General features: G+C 49.6%; 3 protein-coding genes across 3 annotated transcripts; 1 reads left to right on the forward strand and 2 right to left on the reverse strand.

Moving 5' to 3' along the window:
- On the forward strand, positions 1-644 carry EMWEY_00008440 (hypothetical protein; the record flags this gene model as incomplete). Its single annotated transcript, XM_013482146.1, has 2 exons — positions 1-201; positions 458-644. Coding segments are annotated over 2 exons (388 nt in total), but the record flags the coding sequence as incomplete, so codon positions are not given.
- A 2,115-nt stretch (positions 645-2,759) lies between these two features.
- Positions 2,760-7,636, reverse strand: EMWEY_00008450 (zinc finger (CCCH type) protein, putative; the record flags this gene model as incomplete). Its single annotated transcript, XM_013482147.1, has 7 exons — positions 2,760-2,934; positions 3,286-3,448; positions 3,841-4,296; positions 4,344-5,540; positions 5,814-6,352; positions 6,610-6,814; positions 6,955-7,636. The coding sequence occupies 7 exons, from the start codon at positions 7,634-7,636 to the stop codon at positions 2,760-2,762; spliced, it is 3,417 nt and encodes a 1,138-aa protein (XP_013337601.1).
- Positions 7,637-10,951: 3,315 nt separating this feature from the next.
- Positions 10,952-14,407, reverse strand: EMWEY_00008460 (hypothetical protein, conserved; the record flags this gene model as incomplete). The annotated part of the gene is made up of 4 exons (XM_013482148.1): positions 10,952-11,114; positions 11,235-11,385; positions 11,665-12,479; positions 12,924-14,407. 4 exons carry the CDS (start codon positions 14,405-14,407, stop codon positions 10,952-10,954), a joined length of 2,613 nt encoding a protein of 870 aa, XP_013337602.1.
- Between the last annotated feature and the right edge of the window lie 4,714 nt (positions 14,408-19,121).

Consider the following 19,121-nt stretch of genomic DNA (forward strand, 5'->3'; position numbering starts at 1 on the left):
GCCCCCGTCCCCCGCCGCCACACAGGAGGCGCCTTATAACTTAAGTAGGCGCAATCCTAGCCAAGATCGCGGCGGCGGCGGTGAAGCGGAAAGCGCCTCCTGGGCATACACGTTATTCGTCGAAGCCCTGTGCAACGCGGGTGCATTGAAGCGAGCAATTGACGAGGCAGCACTAGGCGACTACAACAGCGGATGCCGCTGGTTCGTCCTCCAAGAAGGAAGAAGTTCCTATCAAAACCTTAGCTAGAGCTGTGCAACATAAACGTGAAAACCTTGAAAGCGTGTGGGACCGCCTGCTGTCCGAACTAACTAGTCCCGGTGCTATCATGCTTGCAATGCACCTGACCTACTAGGAAATGATGCGCCGCGCTCTAGTACTAAGTAACCCATTAGACCCCAAAGCCATGGTAGCAAAATATTTCCATGAAAAGAACGTGTTTTGTAGACGCGTTGATAGGCGAAAGGTGGAGCGGATACAGCGGATTAAGGCGGCGCGTCGCTTGGCTTACACGGGCTACGACCCCGAGCATGAAATAGTGTGGAAGAGGCGTGCTGCTATGGTCTCTGATTACCGCAAGGCCGTCAACGCTGAGATACGCAAGTATGAGAAAATGATCAAACTGCTATACTCTGCTACTGAATAACTCAAGAGCATGGTCGAGCAGCTTGAGCCGGCATTCGCGCGCGCCCGGAGGTTAATCAACCCTCCTGTCCGAATGGCATGTTGAATTTGCCCGTATGGATGCCGAAATAAAGAAAAAAGACTGGGATAATACCGTTGATGCGATCTTGGAGTATAAGACGCGAGAATATTTGGAAGAGAGGGGGGTCGCGTTTCTGCGCGATGACGGCGCATGGGCTGGCTTCATAGGTATCGACGAACTAGTCTTGAAACGCGAGCTGCGTAGGCGTGAGAAGGCGCTCCAATAGTTGAGCGTCACTGACTTCTTTCTAATAGTGCAGCGTGCATTTCCCGAATTCGATCCGACGCTCATTGAAGATACTGAAGTCGCTGAAGACGAAGCGGCCGATAAACTTGAACTTCGTTAAAGGGGGCCCTTTGCTGTTACTGAACGTATCGGTAAAGTGGCCTACCGCCTGACCCTACCTTCTAGTTATGGGGGTCATAATGTTTTCCATGTGTCGCTACTAGTCGCCCACCACCCTAGTCGGCCAGATCAAGTCCCGCAGGACTCACCAGTGGGCTGGCCTCCTACGACAGGGTATCCGACCGATCAGTACCTGGTGGACTATATATTAGATTAACGGTGGAGTGGAGCATCTGCTCGTTATTTCGTCAAGTGGAGGGGTGCCCCGGAAGGGTTAGCTTCCTGGGAGCCGGCTCACCACCTCTTGGGCTGTCCGGCGTTGGTACGAGCTTGGCGGCGTCGTCAACGCCAACGTCAGCGCGAACAACGAGACTCATCCAACAAGACCCCATCAACATGATGTTCTTTTTTTTTATATTTGGTGTTTTTCTATGAATTTCTGTATTAATTTGACGTATATGGGTGTTTAAACTCTAATTTTGTGTTAGTTTGGTGTTTCCGCGGCCTCTCCTTTTCGTCTGCACGGGGGGGTAGAGGGTGTGTCTTGTTTATACCAGAGTCGTTTGTATAACCAACAGTGATTCCGTGTGTTTTATATGTTTATGTTATTTCATTGTTTGGGAGATTTGTGAATGTTCGGCTTCTTGGGATAGGCTGTTTTATAGGAAGCCGGCTTGGGTCTGAGAAAGAAGGGGGGAAAAAGTTGTAGTGCTGCACTACACTACAATAGATAGGTCTTGAGTAGTATAATGTGAGTGTGAGTCGGTCAGGGGAGAAAGTAATGCTAAATGTTAGAAATTTGGATAAATTGTTAGTGGAAAGGAGTTGGTGCTACCATGACATAGGGGCAGGGTACCTAGAGAGGTGTAGCTCAGTTGGTGCCATAGGTCAGCGAATAAGACAGTGGTAGTACGCGTGCGGAGTAAGCATTAGTATATTTGTGAATTAGTTCTTGTAGTTGCATAATATTGAGGAAAAGGGATTATGTGTTATATAAGGAAGAGAAATAATGAATCTATAAGTAGAGAAAGCACTATATATGACCTTATAGGGGACCTTCTGTGCAGGGACGACCACGTCAGCAGGGAAAAGCTGTTCTTAGGGAAGAATTGTTTTCTCTCGGCTTGGATAGAACTGTATTTTTTCCTGTTAGTCTTTTTTCTGATTCTTTTTAGTCATTCCTGTTCTGATTTGCTTGGTGCCTCCCTGGCTGGCCGTATAACTCGAACATTTTTTGCAACTTTTTCTATGACAGAACGGGCAACTAGACTCAGAAACAAAGAGAATTGTCTATAGCTAGTAGAGGACCCGATTCTGCAAGAAGTAGTGCGGATGCGCAGACCTGGGCGTTACCCTAAACCCTAAACCCTAAACCCTCGATATTCTTTTCTTAGTACAATTCATTGAGTAATTAATTTATTAGTAAAAGGGTTTTTTTTTTCTTTCTTTTCCTTTTATTGGGTGCACTATATCTCCTATTTCTTTTGTCTAAGGGTACGCTTTTTTGTCTAAGGGTTTAGGGTTTATAAACCCTAAACCCTTAGACAAAAAAAACGTACACCTAAAGGTATGTGACGAACTTCATTATATTTATATTTAACGCATTAGTTGCTGCTGCTGCTGCTGCTGCTGCGCTGCTGCTGCTGTTCGTTATGTGTACACCTACCAGCAGCAGCACAACTATAACACACCCTACCAGCTAGACACTAGTTAGGTGCTGCCCTTGCTGCTGCTGCTGCTACGGCTGTCGCTGCTGCTGCTACTGTTACTTCCACTGCTGCTAATGTTGCTTCTGCTGCTCCTATTACCGCTGTTGCTGCTACTACTGCTGTTACAATTGCTGCTGCTATTGCTGCTACAATTGCTGCTGCTATTGCTGCTGCTGCTGCAGCACAAAAATAAATGCAAATAGGCAAATGTAAATAGTTACATGTTATTGAGGTGTACGTACACCCCAACTGCAGCAGCTGCTGTTTATTAATAAGGCGGTTAAAACAGCAAGAAAAAGAGGCCGCCTTTTTTATTTTTTTATTTTTTTCTTTACAATAAATAAATAAATTAATTAATTATATTTAATTAATTAATCAATTAATTAATTATATTTATTTATTTACTTATTTATTTATTTATATACTATATAAGGCGACCTTTATAAGGAACAAAAAGACTGCTGCATAAGCAGCAATTAAAACACAAGACACCACAATCAAGACATGCAGCAAAGGGGTGTACGTACACCTCACACTGCCCCACAAACACAAGAGCAACAGCAGCAGCAGCAGCAGCAGAAACACCTGCTGCTGCTACTGCTGCTGCTCGTGCTACTGTTGCTGTTGCTGCTGCTGCTGCTGCTGCTGCTGCTGTTCCCTTGCCGCAGCACTCTAGGCGGCTGTCTGCATCTACTCACATTCGTCACAACAAGGTCTACAAACGGCTAGCTAGCTACAGCTAGCTATCTGTACACTTGGCTAGCTGGGCTACTTGGCTAGCTCCTCTATGCGAACAACAATTGGATAGCTAGCTAGCTAGCTAGGTAACAACAAAGCCGCCAGCTTAGACGGCTACCTAGAAAGGCTATCTAGCCAGCTAGCTATAAGACTGGTTAGCTAGCTGACTCCTTAACTAGCTAGCTAGCTAGCTAGCTAGCTAGCTGACTCCTTAACTAGCTAGCTGGCTAGCTAGCTAGGTAATTGGCTAGCTAGCTAGCTAGCCATGGAGAACGGATGGGTAAGATCGGCCTCGGCGTTCTCTGTCTGTACACCGCCTAAGCTCGAACACCTGTGCTCCACACCTCTCTCCGTCCTTTTCGCTGCTGCTGCTGCTGCTGCTGCAGCTGCTGCACCAGCAGCAGCTGCTGCTGCTGCCGCTGGGGAGAAGTGAGAAGCTCTGCAGCTGCCCTGTGGGTAACGGCCCACGATTTGCTGCTGTTGCGTCTTTGTCTCTCTTCTACCACCTGTACAAACATCCTCCCGCTGCTGCTGCTGCTGCTGCTGATATTGCAGCTGCTGTAGCTGCTGCTGCTGATAATCTTGCTGCAACTGCTGCTCTTGCTGCAGCTGCTGGTTCAGCAGCACCAGCTGCTGCTGCTGCTGCTGTTGCCTTAAACTAGGCCTAAAAGAGAGCAGCAATTGCGGCTGTTGTTGCTGCTGTTGCTGCTGCTGCTGCTCCTGCGGCAGTCGCTGCAGCGTTGACAACTGCGGCTGTCGCTCTTCTGCTGCTGCTTCTGCTGCAGCTGTTGCTGCTGCTGCTGCTATTTGGAGACAGCAACAGGATGGGTAGAGGGTTCTTCTGCACCCCATATAGCAGCAATTAGTGCTGCAGTAGGAGACAGCTGTGCTAGCTCCCCCATGTCTCTAGGAGTTGCTGCTGCTGCTGCTGCTGCTGCTGCTGCATGCCTATCATCTTGGAAGGCAGCAAACAGGTTCTGCTTCCCCCTTCTCTTTTCATTAGAGGGCATGCTGCTGCTGCTGCTGTTGTTGTTGTTGCTGCTGCTGCCTGCAGCAACACTCGCTGCTTCAGCAACTGCAGCAGCAACAGCAGCAGGAATGTCTCCGCTGCAGTCCCCTCCCTGCCATGCTGCTTCTCCATCAAGAGCATCTAATGAAGGTAGCCAAAACGGCTGCTGCTGCTGCTGCTGCTGCTGCTGTTGCGAGTCGTGCGCAGCCTGCGTCCAACAACTCCTGTGCTGCGCTGCTGCTGCTTGGAGACCCACCACAGAGCCACACCATAAAGGCTTTTGCTGCTGCTGCTGTTGCTGCTGCTGCTGTTCGCCTTTTCTTGTGGCTGCAACTGCAGCAGCAGCTGCTGCAGCAGCGGCGGCAGCAGCTGCAGAGGCAGATCCGCTTGCGCTGCCGCTGCTGTTGCTGCTGCTTTTTGTGCCGTTGCTGCTGCTGCTGCTGCTGCTATCCGGAGTTAGCTGCGATGCTGCTGTTTCTTCCTCTCCTTCTGTTGCTGCTGTTGTTGGTTCCCCCATCAGCAACTGCTGCTGCTGCTGCTGCTGCTCGCTGCTGCTGATGCTGTTAAGGAAAGAAGAGACAGAGACAGTAGAGGCAAGAGAAAACCCTCCCTTACCTGATGGCATGCATAGTCCCTGTAGCTGCTCCTGCAGCAGCGGCAGCTGCTGCAGTTGCTGCTGCTGCTGCTGTGGTGGAGGTGGTGGAGGAGGCGGTGGGGGCATCTGCTGCTGGTGCTGCTGCGCCAGCAGCAGCTGCTGCTGATGCTGCTGCTGATACTGCTGCTGATGCTGCTGATAATCGGAGTTCCTCCGCTGCCCCGTAAAATGCTGCTGCTGCTGCTGCTGCTGCTGCTGTGATGTGTAGGGGTTTGCCGCTGCTGCTGGTCCCCTAGCTAAGCAGTGCCGTTGTTGCTGGTACTGCTGCTGCTGCGGTTGCTGCTGCAGATGCAACTGTTGCTGCTGCTGTTTCTCGTACTCGGTATTGCAGCAGTAGGAAGGAATAGTTGCTGCTGCTGCTTCCGCTGCTGCTGCTGCTGCTGCATCATGCATAGGCATACTGGTACAGTACTCTGTAGGGTTTCTTTTTCCTTTTGCATGCACATTGGGTGTATGCTGTGTCTGTGTGTTTCCGTTGTTGCTGCACCCACCACCGGAAGTAGCAGCAGCAGCTGCAGCAGCAGCTGCTGCTGCTGCAGCAGCGGCAGACTCTCTTGTACCAGGAAAATGAATTAAATAACCAGAATAAGGAATATATACACAAACAAAAGGAGCTTGGTATTTATCTGCTAATCCCTCAGCTGTCTGCACACCCCGTAAATCCTTAAGAGTCCCCTGTGGGGCCCCAACACAATTATCTATACGGAACCCCATTGCTGCTGCTGCTGCTGCAGCAGCAGCCGCAGCAGCAGATGGAGGAGCCGCCTTCACCCCACCATAACCACGTCCCACTGCTGTTGCTTCTCTATGACGCTCCTCCGCCGCAGAGGGCCGGTGGCCGCGAAGAGCAGCAGCAGCAGCAGCTGCTGCTGCTGGTGTGCTGCTCGTGCTGCTGCTGCTGCATGCAGGGAGGCTTGGTTTGTTGTATCCCCAAGAAGCATTCGGGAGGCAAAAGTGTTGCGCGCCGCTGCCTGCTGCTGCTGCAGCAGATGGCAAACCAACTGCAGCAGGAACAGTGTTCCCTGCAGCAGCAGCAACTGCTGCAGCAGCAGCAGCAGCAGCAGGAGTCATACTTGAATCTGCAAGACCACGAAGAGACCCTTGAGGAGCAGTTTTGCTGCTCGTGCCTTCTGCTGCTGCCGCAGCCTGCAACCCTGTCTTCCCGCTGCATGCAGGGAGCAGCATCGCGCCTCTGCAGCAGCAAAAACAGAAACAGCAGCAGCAGCAACAGACGGGATGAGACAACACGCGGAGCAAGAAGAAACACACAGACACACATACACATACGCATACACGCAACAGCAGCAGCAAGAACAGCAGCAGCAGCAAGAACAGCAGCAGGGAGAAAGCCGCTGTGGATTGCAGCAAAAGAGTATTAACAACAACAGCAGCAGCAATAGCAGCAGCAGCAGCAGCAGCAGCGCAGGAGGAATTGGGATAATGCTTTACCTGCCCTTGTAGAAGTGTTGCTGCTGCTGTTGCTGCTGCTGTTGCTGCTGGGCACGCTGCTGCTGCCTCTGTTGCCGATGCTGTTGCCGGTGCTGTCGTTGCGATTGCTGCTGCTGCTGCTGTTGCTGCTGCTGCTGCTGCTTCTGCTTTATGCTGCTGCCTCCGGTGTTGCTATCGTCAGGCATTTTGCTGCTGCCGTTGGGTCCTGCAGCAAACAAACACGCAGCGAAAAACAATTCGTGCTGCTGCTGCTGCTGCTACTTCTGCTGCTGTTGCTGCGTCTTCTGTGTCTGCTGCTGCCAGTGTTTCTTGTAGGTGTATGTACAGCTGCAGCAAAAGTCTCACCTTGCATCGATGGTCCGTTGGTGGCGTGTATGTTCTGCTGCTGCTGCTGCTGTTGCTGCTGCTGGCGCTGCTGCTGCTGCTGCTGCTGCAAATCGTATCCATGTTGTGTATGCGGAGGAGTTGCATGCGCTGTTACACAGCCTACATCTCCCACAGCAGCACCACCAGCAGCAGCAGCAGCAGCTGCTGCTGCTGCGGCAGTACCTGCTGCTGCTGCTGCTGCTGCTGCTGCTGCTGCTGCTGCTTTGGTGTCTGCTGCTGCTCCCTCTGCATGCAAGAAACGGCAACGTTTACGAGCGCAGCGACCAAAGAGGAAATGTTTACAGAGGAGACTATTCCACTGCACATCTTCTCCTTGTTTGCTGCTGCCAATTCTTGCTGCTGCTGCTGCTGCTGCTGCAGTTGCTGCTGCGGCGGGTGCTGCTGCCGCTGCTGCTGCTGATGCTGTTCCCTGCGGCTGGTCACCAGATGCAGCTGCTGCTGGTCTTAGTGATGTAGCAGACGGTTCTTGTTGAAGCTTGCTGTGAGCTATCTGGCTACTGCTGCTGCTGCTGCTGCCGTTGCTGTTGCTGAGACTCCCAGCAGCAGCAACAGCTGCAGCAGCAGCAGCAGCCCTCGCAACTGCTGCATCACAGGGGGCCTCAGCGGCTCCATCAGCGTTTTTAATCAATGTTTGTTCCATTGTTTGCTGCTGCTGCTGCTGGTGAACCCCTGCTGCTACCGCTGCTGTTGCTGCTGCTGCTGCCGCTGCTGCTGCTGCTGCTGCTGCTGGTCGTCTATTGTCCACCGGGGGCGTTACTCATGCGGCGGCTCTACACTGCACTTTAGAGTGTTTATAGGTTCGCCGTCTTTATCGCTCATCTCTAAAGCCCAAACCCTAAACCCTAAACCCCAAACCCTAAACCCTAAACCCTAAACCCTTGCCGTCTCTTTGCAGCCGGCGTCGGCAGCGGCAGGGGGCCCCCAGGAGACGCGAATGAAGAGGCCTTAAGGGGTTATATCTTTGTTGTTTATGGACAAAAGGAATGCTGCTGCTGATGCTGTTGCTGCTGTTGCTGCTGCGTCTGCTGCTGCAGCAGACACAACAAGAGGGCCGCTGCGGCCGAATCAGCAGCGGGCAGGCGAGGGCCCTGAAGGAGAAATCGGGGCTCTTAAGAGAGCCAAGTGTCTCTTAATGCATGCAAAGGAGACAGAGAAACAGGAAGTCAGCAGCAGGGCAAGAGACAGCTGCTGCTGCTGCTGCTGCTGCTGCTGCTGAGTCAAACGGGGCAGCGCCGCTGCTGCCGTTGCTGCTGCTGCTGCTGTTGCTGCAGTTGCTGCAGCTGCCTTTCACCCGTTGAGTAAACCCATAATTAGTAAAACATGACATGACTCTGCTCAACAATTGCTGCTGCTGCTGCCGCTGCTGCTGCTGCTGCTGCTGCTGCTGCTGTTTCGGCTCCGGACGACCCCCAGCGCCGGTGCCGCTGCTGCTGCTGCTGCTGCAGCTGCACTAGCAGCAGCAACAGCAGCAAGAGCGCCTGTTCTGGCTTTTGTTTTCACTTCAAAATATCCATCAACACATAATTAGTGTTTGCTAAAAAGATAGAGCCGCTTAATAGGCTGCAGGGCTGCTGCCGCTGCTGCTGCTGCTGCTGCTGTCGCTGCTGCTGCTGCTCTTAGCGCAAGACACCGTAGCCTTTGCGCTGTAACTGCAGCGTTTTCGAGTAATTTTCGCACTTTCTATAATTCTATTACATCTTTTAAACAACCATTTCAATATAAAACCCTAAAAAGTATTTATCTTCAGAGGCGCAGAACCTAAACCCTAAACCCTAAACCCTGGACGCTCACGGGCTTGCGTTGTTTCATTCCCCTGTCACAGACACGTCTTTGAGATCTAGACAGTTGGGGGTTTAGGGTTTAGGGTTTAGTGCCTCTAGCTTAGGGTTTAGTGTTTGCAGATTTAGGGTTTAGGGATTAGGGTTTAGGGTTTACCGATGGACAGCAGGAGACGTCCCGCAAGGTCACCCGCACCGTGCGTGCGAGGCGGCCCTGAGGGTTTAGGGTTTAGGGTTTAGGATTTACGGTTTAGCTTTCAACACGAAACTGGTTTTGCCTGCATGCAGAATTCGTTATAAATCTATTCGCCGCCCGACTCGGGACGCTTGGATGGGGTGCGACACTAACAATTCTGGAATTAGGGTTTAGGGTTTAGGGGTTTAGGGTTTAGGGTTGGGAGCCGAATAGAGAGGTACATTAGTGCATGCGAAAGTCCAATGAATACAATGTTTTGGGCCGTCTGTACACTGCCAGTAACTGACGACATACGGCCTAAGTTCGTTTTAGGGTTTAGGGTTTGGGGTTTAGTGTTTAAGGTCTAGGGTCTAGGGTTTAGTGTTTGAACTGGTCTGATGAGGCTGTTTCCTCCTGCACACTACATAATCTAGTAAAACACTCTATTAAACCCTAGAAATTAGGGTTTAGGGTTTACGGTGAGACACCCCAAGCTGTTATTCCCCCCCGCTGCTGTTGCGCAAACAACACGTGCTGCAGACCCTAAACCCTAAACCCTTCTTTGCTAGGGTTTAGGGTTTAGGGTTTACGAAGTTTCAAGTTAATGGCAGTGCTACTGTATTATATATAAGGAGCATCTATCGCTATTAAACCCTTAGGGTTTACGTTATTATTATACACTAATTTATTCTTTTTTTTTCTTTTTTTATGTATTTATTAAAAAAAAAAGAATATATAAATAAAATATTTCTTTTGTTTAATTTAATTATATTTGTTATTTATTATTTCTTTTATTTTCTTTTTTTTTTCTTTTTTCTTTCTTGCCTAATTAAATAGATCTAGTTAATTAGTGTGTATATGCAAGCATATACAAACATTTATATGGAGAGAAAGAAACAGAAAAAGAGAAAAAGGGAAAGAAAGGGACAAAGAGAGACACACATAGAGAAAAGGAGACACAGAGACAAAGAGACACAGAGAGAAAGTGATAGAGACACAAAGAGACAGAGAAATACGCATGCGAGAAAACATGCAAGAATATATATGTATATATATGTACGTATATATATAAATATATATGGATATATATGTACACGTATATATACGTATATACGTATATATATAAATATATGTTTATATGTAAATAATAAAAAGATGAGTTAACCACCTGTAGTGTACATCCCTTTTCACGTATTATGTAGGGTGTACAGGCACCTTTTTTTTTCTTCGCTTTTATGCATGCACGCATGCATGCGCATGCAAAGAGGTCTACATACACCCCAATGTGCAGCAACGCTCCTCCTCTACAGTTCATTACATAGATCTGCATGCAATCATGAGGTGTTCGTACACCCGGTTTACGGTGTATAAACAACCGCATAAACAAACAAATGTTTTATATAAATACATGCAGATCTTCTTGTCTGGGTATCTGCATGCATATAATATACATATAGATTTATATAGATGTATGAATGTATATATATACGTATATATTAATATACGCATATAGATCTGTATATATACGTATGTATATGTATGTATATATATTATATGCATATAGATCTATATATATAATACGTTTATATCTCCACAGAGTATGTTCCTTGTTGTGCCTATGCATGCAGTAATGCATGCGTTTATAACATAAATTATAGAGGAGGGGATCCTTTTTATTTTGGGGTGTACAGGGAGCTCTACACTGCATGCAACAACTGTATTAATCTTTTATTCGTCTTTATGCCCTTATTCAGACGCATACATAACTTTTATAATAAAAGAAGAAGAAGAAGCGAAGACCGCTGTATCGTTTCGTCCTCTCCATGACGCATGCACGCATGCAAGCATGCATTCACGCATGCATGCATGCACATGCATGCACTTGATGCATGCAACCAAATGCATGCAAGCACCATCGCGCTTGTATGCACGCATGCACCCACCGGAACGCATGCATGCATGCCTGCATGCATCTGCATGCGGCTGCATGCAGATGGTGCATTTATGCTGCTAGCAGCTGTCGCATGCGTGCAGCAACGGCCCTGAATTGGGGTGTCTTAACGGACGCTACGGTGAAGGAGTTATGCGTGTTGTTATCGGTGGGGTTGCTGTTGGTTCCCCCCCTAGATTCATCTGCTGTATTGAAGGGCCCCCATGGGGCCCCCCTTGTAAGAGTAAGCACCTCAGGAAAATGTTTAACAAATCCCTCTAGTGTATCCCCCCATGAAATGGGGCTGCATGCAGCAAATCCATACTCTGCTGTTGTATATAATAGGGGTACTAACCATTTATGCTGGAAGCGAAGGGGTAACGCAGAAGAAAGACAGGGGCCCTCCTCTGCTAATAATGCATGCAAACCCTGCAGCGTCAGCAGTAGCAGACACAAGGAAGGAGGTACATCTAGCAGCAGCAAAGGATCTCCTTGATAGCGAATCTCTGAGCACAAACACACAACAACACAACCATAAACCCTAAACCCTAATAATAAAAGAGAGAGAAATAAAAACACGTTAAACAGGAAGAGAGACGCTCTTCTTCCTCTCTTCTTCCTCTCCGTTTGCTGCTCTTCTGCCCCCTTCTCTGTCTCTCTGTTTCTTTCTGTCTGTCTGTATCTTTCTTTCTGTCTCTCGTCTCTGTCTCTCCCCCTCTATCAGCGCATCGTGGTTCATGCGTATATGCATGCATGCACGCATGCAATCTTTGCATTCATCTTACCTGTATGCCCGGCGGTTGGGCTTAGACTTGTATCCGGCTGTACCCAAGGACCGCAAGGGGCCCCTCTTGCTGCAACACCTTCCGCTTGTGGTTGTTGCTGCAGTTGCTGCTGCAGTTGCTGCTGCATTTGCTGCTGTTGAAGCCCCAGTGGTTGCTGTTGGCTGCCTGCTGCAGCAGCAGCAGCAGCATGCTGAGAAAATGAATTTGGCGTTCCTGTTGTTCCATCTGGATTCCTTGTGTCTGAAGAAGAGGGAAGGGGGCCCCCCTGAGGGCCCCCCTGAAAGGGTTGAGTAACAGTTGGGCCCCCTCCTGGGGGCCCCACTGCTGTTAGAGGATCGCTTCCGTGAGAGTGGAGGCGTGAGGGGCCCCTACTACCCCCCCCACCCCTTGCATCATCATCTTGCTGCTGTTGCGTTGTTGCTGCCTCTGAACCCGGTGCTGCTGCAGCACCGGTTGCTGCTGCCGCAGCATTTGCAGCAGGGGCAGTAGGAGGAGCACCAGCAGCTGTTGCTGCTGCTGTTGCTGCAGAAGGAGGAGGAGCAGTTGATGATGGTGTATTTGGTGGTCCTGTTCGTACCCTACATGATCCATCAAGAGGGTTAACTTCTACAAGGGGCCCCGTAGAGGGCCCCAAGCATCTTTGTTTATCATAGAAGGAAGGAGGAGGATGTGGTGCTGTTGATGGCCATGAATCACGAACTAAGGACTCCAACATATGCTGCAAACGATGAACTATCTGCAGCTGCTCACGAGGAGAAGGATTAGGGTTACGGTGTCTATCCGTACTCACCACTAAATGTAATGGTTGATTATCTCTGCACACATATGCATAAACCCTAAACCCTAAACCCTAAACCCTTATAAACATAAACCATACATCATAAAACCTATATCCTGAATCATGAATCATGAAACCTAAACTGTAAACGCTAAACAAGAAACACTAAACCCTAAACCCTAAACCCTAGCATAACAGAAATTAACACATATTTTAACACATACAAACATAAAAAAAGGAAAAACAATATACACTTGAATAAAACATTAAGTAACACACACCTTAACACAGCAACGAGGGCAAATAACTAGGCACAATCAAGGGGATACTTCTCCTAGGCGTATGCATATATACATATAAATATACATATATGTGTATATTCAGAAATAGATTATATTATAAACAGACAATATAAATAAATATATTAGACAGATAATAATATAAAGAAGAAAGGAGAGAAATTGGTGACTATAAACAATACCTGAATGCGTCATATTCATGTTTATTCGTGTTACGTTTCAATTCCTTGCCATATAGTTGCACGTGGGCCCCTGCTGCCTTCTGCAGCTCTTTGTGCATGCAGCCCCGGACCCCTAGCAGCACTTTTGCTGCTTCTTTACCACCTGGATGGAAGGTTGTGGGGACCCAAAGATCAAACAAAAATTGACCCCCACCCCTCCTGTTACTGCTGCTGCTGGTGTTGTTGTTGCTGGTGTTGTTATTGCTCCGGCGTTCCACTCCAGATCCCACCACATCACGAGTACGCTCCCCTATATACCCCACATCCGCTTCTCCCCCAACCAACCCAGGGGGGGGCCCAAACCCCTCAGGTGAGGGCCCAAACCCCTCGGAGGAGGCCCTAAAACTCTCATGGGGGCCCCCAAACCCCTCACGCGTGCCCCCAAACCCCTCACGCGTGCCCCCAAACCCGTCAGCGGGGCCCCCACCAATCCCGTCCGATGGGCCCCCGACACCCTCAGGGGGGCCCCCCTTTTCCGATGAAGCAGAGGCGGCAGACAAAGATAAGTCGGACTCCGAACCCGAGAGAGAAGATATAGGGGTAAGGGCCCCCTTCATACCCTCACCAGGAGCTAGGTGGCCCCCATGCTGCTGCAACATTTCCACAGACGGACTCCTCCTTCCTTGCTGATGGTCCTCCTGCTGTTCCCGCTTTCGCTGCTGCTGCTGCTGCTGCTGCTCTTGCTCCTGGGATGCAACTGACATAAGTGACAACTCTGAATCTGAAGAGGCCCCAGAGATACCCCCAGGGGGACCCGAGGGGCCCCTGAAACCCCTCAAAGCAGCACGCGACCGTTTCATGGGGGCGCCTGCTCCCTCCCCTTGGTGTCCCCCCCCTCCACTTCCTCTCCACCGGCTTCCTGCAGAGTGTTTGTCTCTGCTGCTCCCTCCAGTACCCCGCCAATCCGACCTCCCCCTCTGCTGCTGCTGCATGTGCATGCGGCTCAGCCTCTCCTCCTTGGGTAAGCGACGCCAGTTGCCGCCACTCCTTTCTGCGTTATGGCGTTTACCAGAGGGTCCCCGGGGGCCCCCTCCTCCCCTGCCTGCTCGTTCAAGGGGAACACCCGGAGGCAAATGCGGTGCCCCGTCATGGGGGCCAAGGGCACCCCCGCCCGCAAGAGAGCGTTCATGCGCTTTCCTCGCTTCCTCTGCTGCTGCCGCTGCACCTGCTGCAGCACCTGCAACTGCAGCATGATGCAGCGCCAAGGCCCCAGGCAACAACGCAGGAGGCACGCCCCCCATTGGCAACGGTATCCCTGGAGGCATCATCAGAGGAGAGTGAGGAAACATTAGGTGTGGAGGGGGTGCCGGAGGCCCCCCAGGTGGCCCCCCTGGAGGCGCTGGAGGCACAGGGGGGCCAGGGGTGGGTCCCGGGGCAGCATGTACAGGAGGCAGATCTCGGGGGTCGGGGGGCCCCCCAGTACCACGGGGCCCGGGAGGATGCATGGATAATGCAGTATGCAGCGATTCTTCGCTTGTGTTCAGCTATGAAGCAGCAACCATGTGCTTGGTGGGCCGCTAATAACTGCTACTTAAAGATGCTGCTGCTGGTGGTGGTGCTGTTGGTGCTGGTGCCGTTGCTGCTACTGCTGCTGCAGCTGCAGCTGCTGCCTTGGGCAGACGAAGCAGCTCCCTAGATTCAGCGCAGGAGTTCTGGTTTAAATTTATGACTATAAGTTGACGTTTCAATTTGCTAACGCGAATAAGGCAGAGAACTTTGCCGCCTTGTAGCTTCCGGCTTTGCAAATACCGGTTGGGTAGCATGCAGCGGCGTCCGCACGGGCTACGTGCAGCTATAAGCTATCAGTTAAAAGGGCAGCAAGAAAAACAACAAAGCTGTCTTAAAATGTATTTTAGCAAAAGATAAAAGGGTATAGGTGAGGGAAACGCAGAAAGCTTGCTCCCTAAGCCCCAGTCTAAGACATACAAACATAGCCTACAAACGGCAACAGCCCCGCGACGCCGCGATGTTTGTCTGTATGCGCAGGTGCACAGAAGGAGGACGAAATCAAAAATAATGCAACATTAGAATGAAAAAGCTAGGTTAAAATAATAATATTAAGGGGGTAAAAGTGTGAATAAAGCAGTCGCACACCTCTTGGAACACGGAGCGTAGTGGAACACCAGTAAGTAAAATCAGGCCCTGTGTATAATGACAGCCCTCGATATAGCGGACGGTAGTCTTGAGCTAGAATAGGCAAAATAATTTAAATCATGACAAAGGAAAAGGAGATGGTGGCATCCTCCTGAGTCTACTTGAGTCCTGCGCACATCGGTGCATAGCCCCGGAGCTAAGTATACGGCAGCGGCATATTCCCTCGTCACAGACTGTACATTCCCTCCTTTAAGGAGACACAGTGTATATAAGTGAGGAAGCCATTGTCAGACTCCACAGAAGTCACTTCATGTGCGACGTCTAACGGTAGCTGTGTAGGATGTTCTTCCTTAGTAACTTATTCCTCTGGAATAACCTTTCCCACTCGCTTCTTCCATAGCTATCGAAGAGAAGCAGCCTCTGCAGCCTGCTTTGTAACTGCTGCCGCCTACGTACAGGTTGGGGCCGACGGCCCTGAACTGACGCGAAACTCTAGAAGAGGCTTGTTATAGCTTAAGTGTCTTGTGGGCCACCTGTCGTATTGGCATGACCTGAATTGCAGTAACTCAATTTGGCTTTTACACTATTTACGCTACGCAAAATGGGGATCCTCAACGTCATTGTAGTTCTTTCAACTAGCGCTCTCTGTGTCTCGGTCTCGGAAACCAGCCTATATCTTGAAGAACAATTCAGGGCAGGTGCGTCTTTCTGGCTTTCTCCAAATATCAGATGAAAAAGGTTGGCAGCGAGCATGCAACCACAGCCAGCTCTCCCTGGATACAAGGCCAGATATGCAACGAAGTATAGCTGCATACAACAGCAGTACTCAATCGCATTTATATATTACGTTGAGCGCATTCTTCTCGATGAATCGTGTTTTTGGCATCTGCTTACGTTACGACATCCTCTATACTCTATTTTATCTCCGTTAAAATAGAGTCAGTGTAGCTTACTGTATGCGGTGAACAGCACAAACAAGTCACCTCTGCCCACCAGCAGGGCACTCATTTGAACCTCATTTCGTGTGCATTAGTGGGTTGTGTCGTGTACAGGTGCCAACATGCACCCCAGCCGGCAAACGCGATGTAGGGAGGCACAGTAAAAGATGAGCATTAAGCGCAAGTGAAAATTCAACAACGACAGCAACAACAACAACGCTCTATAGCCTTCCACGAATGTGTTGCTTGGGTACGTTGTAGTTTCTATGGAGGCACCCGGACTCGGACCATCTGAAGACACAGGAACTAGCCCTACACAACCAACCACGGAGACATCATCAATAACCATGCCAACACAGTCAGCAACAAGCACACCAGCCACAACAATATCAACAAATACAACGGCACCGGCACCCACAGAAGCAACCACAACAAAACCCGTAACAACAGCAGCAACACCCACAACAACAACAGCAACAACAACAGCAGCAACACAAGCAACAACAGCCACAACAACTGCACCGGCAAACACTGTGGCAACCACCAACCTGTCGACAGCGTCTTCTTTCATACTGAATTTGATTTTTGCCCCCTTTGCAGCTGTTCTGGGTTTCGTGTCCCTTTGAAATGAGGGAAAAACGGTTGCTAACTAGGCGCGGGGAATCTTTGTTTCACAACCCTGTAGGCGACGTCCTACCATATGCCTTAACTTCGAATTCCTGGCCTTGGTTCTGATAACATTTTCCCTTTCCTCTTACTCTATTTTAAGTCTCTGTAAACATTTAGTTTCCATCGTTTTCCGCCCGATGGAAGTGGTATGCAGTTTCTACCAGATGCTGGCCTCAAGAAACGCTCTACTGGCAGTCAACATCATTTTTGTTGGTTGCACTTGGGTTAGAAGATAGTTCAGGGCATAAGTTCGCCGTCCTCCCCATCCTGCACCCCATAGAATTCGCTGCAAAATAAACACGAAGCTGTAATAAACACCCAAGGTGAACTGCAGAGTAAACACCCCAGAACACCTGCGAAGAGCGCAACGAAACCTGTTAAGCCAGAAAAGGTGAAAAGCTTGTTCTTCGCCAAGAACTTCACGAAAACAGTCGGAGAAGCAGAAAGCAAGCAAACAATCAAGCAACTGCTTAGCACGTCGTGTATGTATAGCAAGCGTCGAACACATCCTGCGAAGAGACTAGTTACCATGACACTTGTATACCCCGGTCGTTCCAACAATTCGTGCATCGTAGTTGTTCGTAATTTATCCTTGGCCTCGTTCGCATCTCCAGAAGCGAGCAGCACCGATTATCAATAGTCCAATCCACTGAAAAGTATATATTCGGATAATTAGATGATAATATAGTCCTTCGGTGACACCTTTGGTAAGCTAAGGAAGACTTTACAGTCAAGTATCATAGGGGTAACAGCAAAGCGCTTGCCGCCATACTGTCATAACGGTATACCGATCAACTGTGCCGTTCGGTAAGCGTAGGACTCCGCAACAGTTCCTGCTTCACCCTTATGTTCTGTTCTCCCTACGTGCTGGGCCCAACTTCTGGAGTGTCAGGGACTGCAGCATAGACAGGTATTTCCTGTGGGGACAGGCGGGGGAGCCCCGCCCCGCCTAATGCAATATTTCCTCTCAGAGTGCGCGATCTTGCTTTGGCCGATCATGGGTGGGTCAGTGCAGTAATAGGGCTGCTGGCAAGCTTTTGGTGGCGTAGGACGAACCCGTCCACCTGAAGGCCATGCTGGCGCTTGACCGGAATATCAGGAGCGAACGGCGAGTAATGCATTATGCCATGATACTTGCAGAGCTGTCCTTCTCCAGAACGGGTCCTGGCAGATATATCAGTGGATACATAGGAGTTCACCATTAATCAAATGCCGTGGTAGCAGTTACTTAGTTGAAGAGAGACTCTTCAAATATTCATACTGTACCATGTGTTCCAAGTCATTAACAGCAGGAGTGCCGCATTCGTTGACTAACCATCTGTAGTGGCCCTACGGATTTATGCAAAACGTCACTACTAATACATAAACAAAATTTATTGGCTCCTTTTGGTGCGAATTCATGGAGCGGCTAAACTCACCAGCCACAATTCTGTTCACTACATGCACCTCCGTACTCAATTATAAGCATCGATGTGACTGCATCCTTTGAGCTGATTGACAATGCAGCAATGCACTCCTCTGCCCATTTCTTTCTGGGTGGGTCTCAGGTACCAAAATATTAGTAGCTAACCCGATGTTTAGTCATGCTGTTGGCAGCCCGTAGCTGCAGTCTTCCAAGTACAGCTTTCAGCAGCTGGGTAGCGTGTGAAAACACCACAAGATCGCCATGCAAGCATTTACGACAGACGCCCACCTGCTGTGCCCTTCGGTTTGTTTCGGTGGGATTCCCACCTTTTGCGAAAGCGTAGGATGTTGGACAGTCGAAGAAGCTATCCATGCACTGGGCAAGCACTTTTGTCGTTCTTTAGTCAGTTGATTTTCCAACATTGTAAAGTTGCAGGTTACAATGTGAGCAAGAGAATAGACAAGCGGCAGTGCCGCTACGTTAGCCCGCCCAAGCGATGTCGGCGGTTCTACTTTGTTTTTCTTGCTACTGCGCCTCCGCTTCTTTGTTTTCAAAGCTCTGGCGCTCCCTCTGTGCACCGACCTCTCGTTTCGTACCCAGGCACAAGAACGCTCGAATGGAGAAATAGCGGTATGTGCAGCATGCCATGACTTAAGGAGGTGCTTTTATATCCCAGACCGCGCCGCCCCAATTTGTACTGCAGTTTCGTAGCCCTCCTCGTGCGCCCGCAGCCTTGTATTATGGCGTTGCTTGCTGCCAAAAGAGCAGGTTCGCCAATCTGCAGGTGCCGAATGCGTTTCTTTAATCAGAAATATAAAAAGTGAAGACACAACACATCGGGCAAGTTCTGCTGCCTGAGTGTCAGATTCGCTGCAAAAAGTACGTATTGTGTTTTGCGTTTTATACGCTTTTCTGGGTGGAGCTGTCGCTAACAATGCCAATACATCTCACCTTTACTTCTGGATTAACCGGTTTTGCTATCTGCGCCTAGACTCCTTACACTATTAGCTTATATACTCGTCCTCTGCTCTACCGGGCGAATGAAAAAATGCC

The sequence above is a fragment of the Eimeria maxima genome, genomic scaffold, assembly GCF_000499605.1.
Source record: "Eimeria maxima Weybridge genomic scaffold, Emw_scaff53, whole genome shotgun sequence".
Taxonomy (NCBI): Eukaryota; Apicomplexa; class Conoidasida; order Eucoccidiorida; family Eimeriidae; genus Eimeria; species Eimeria maxima.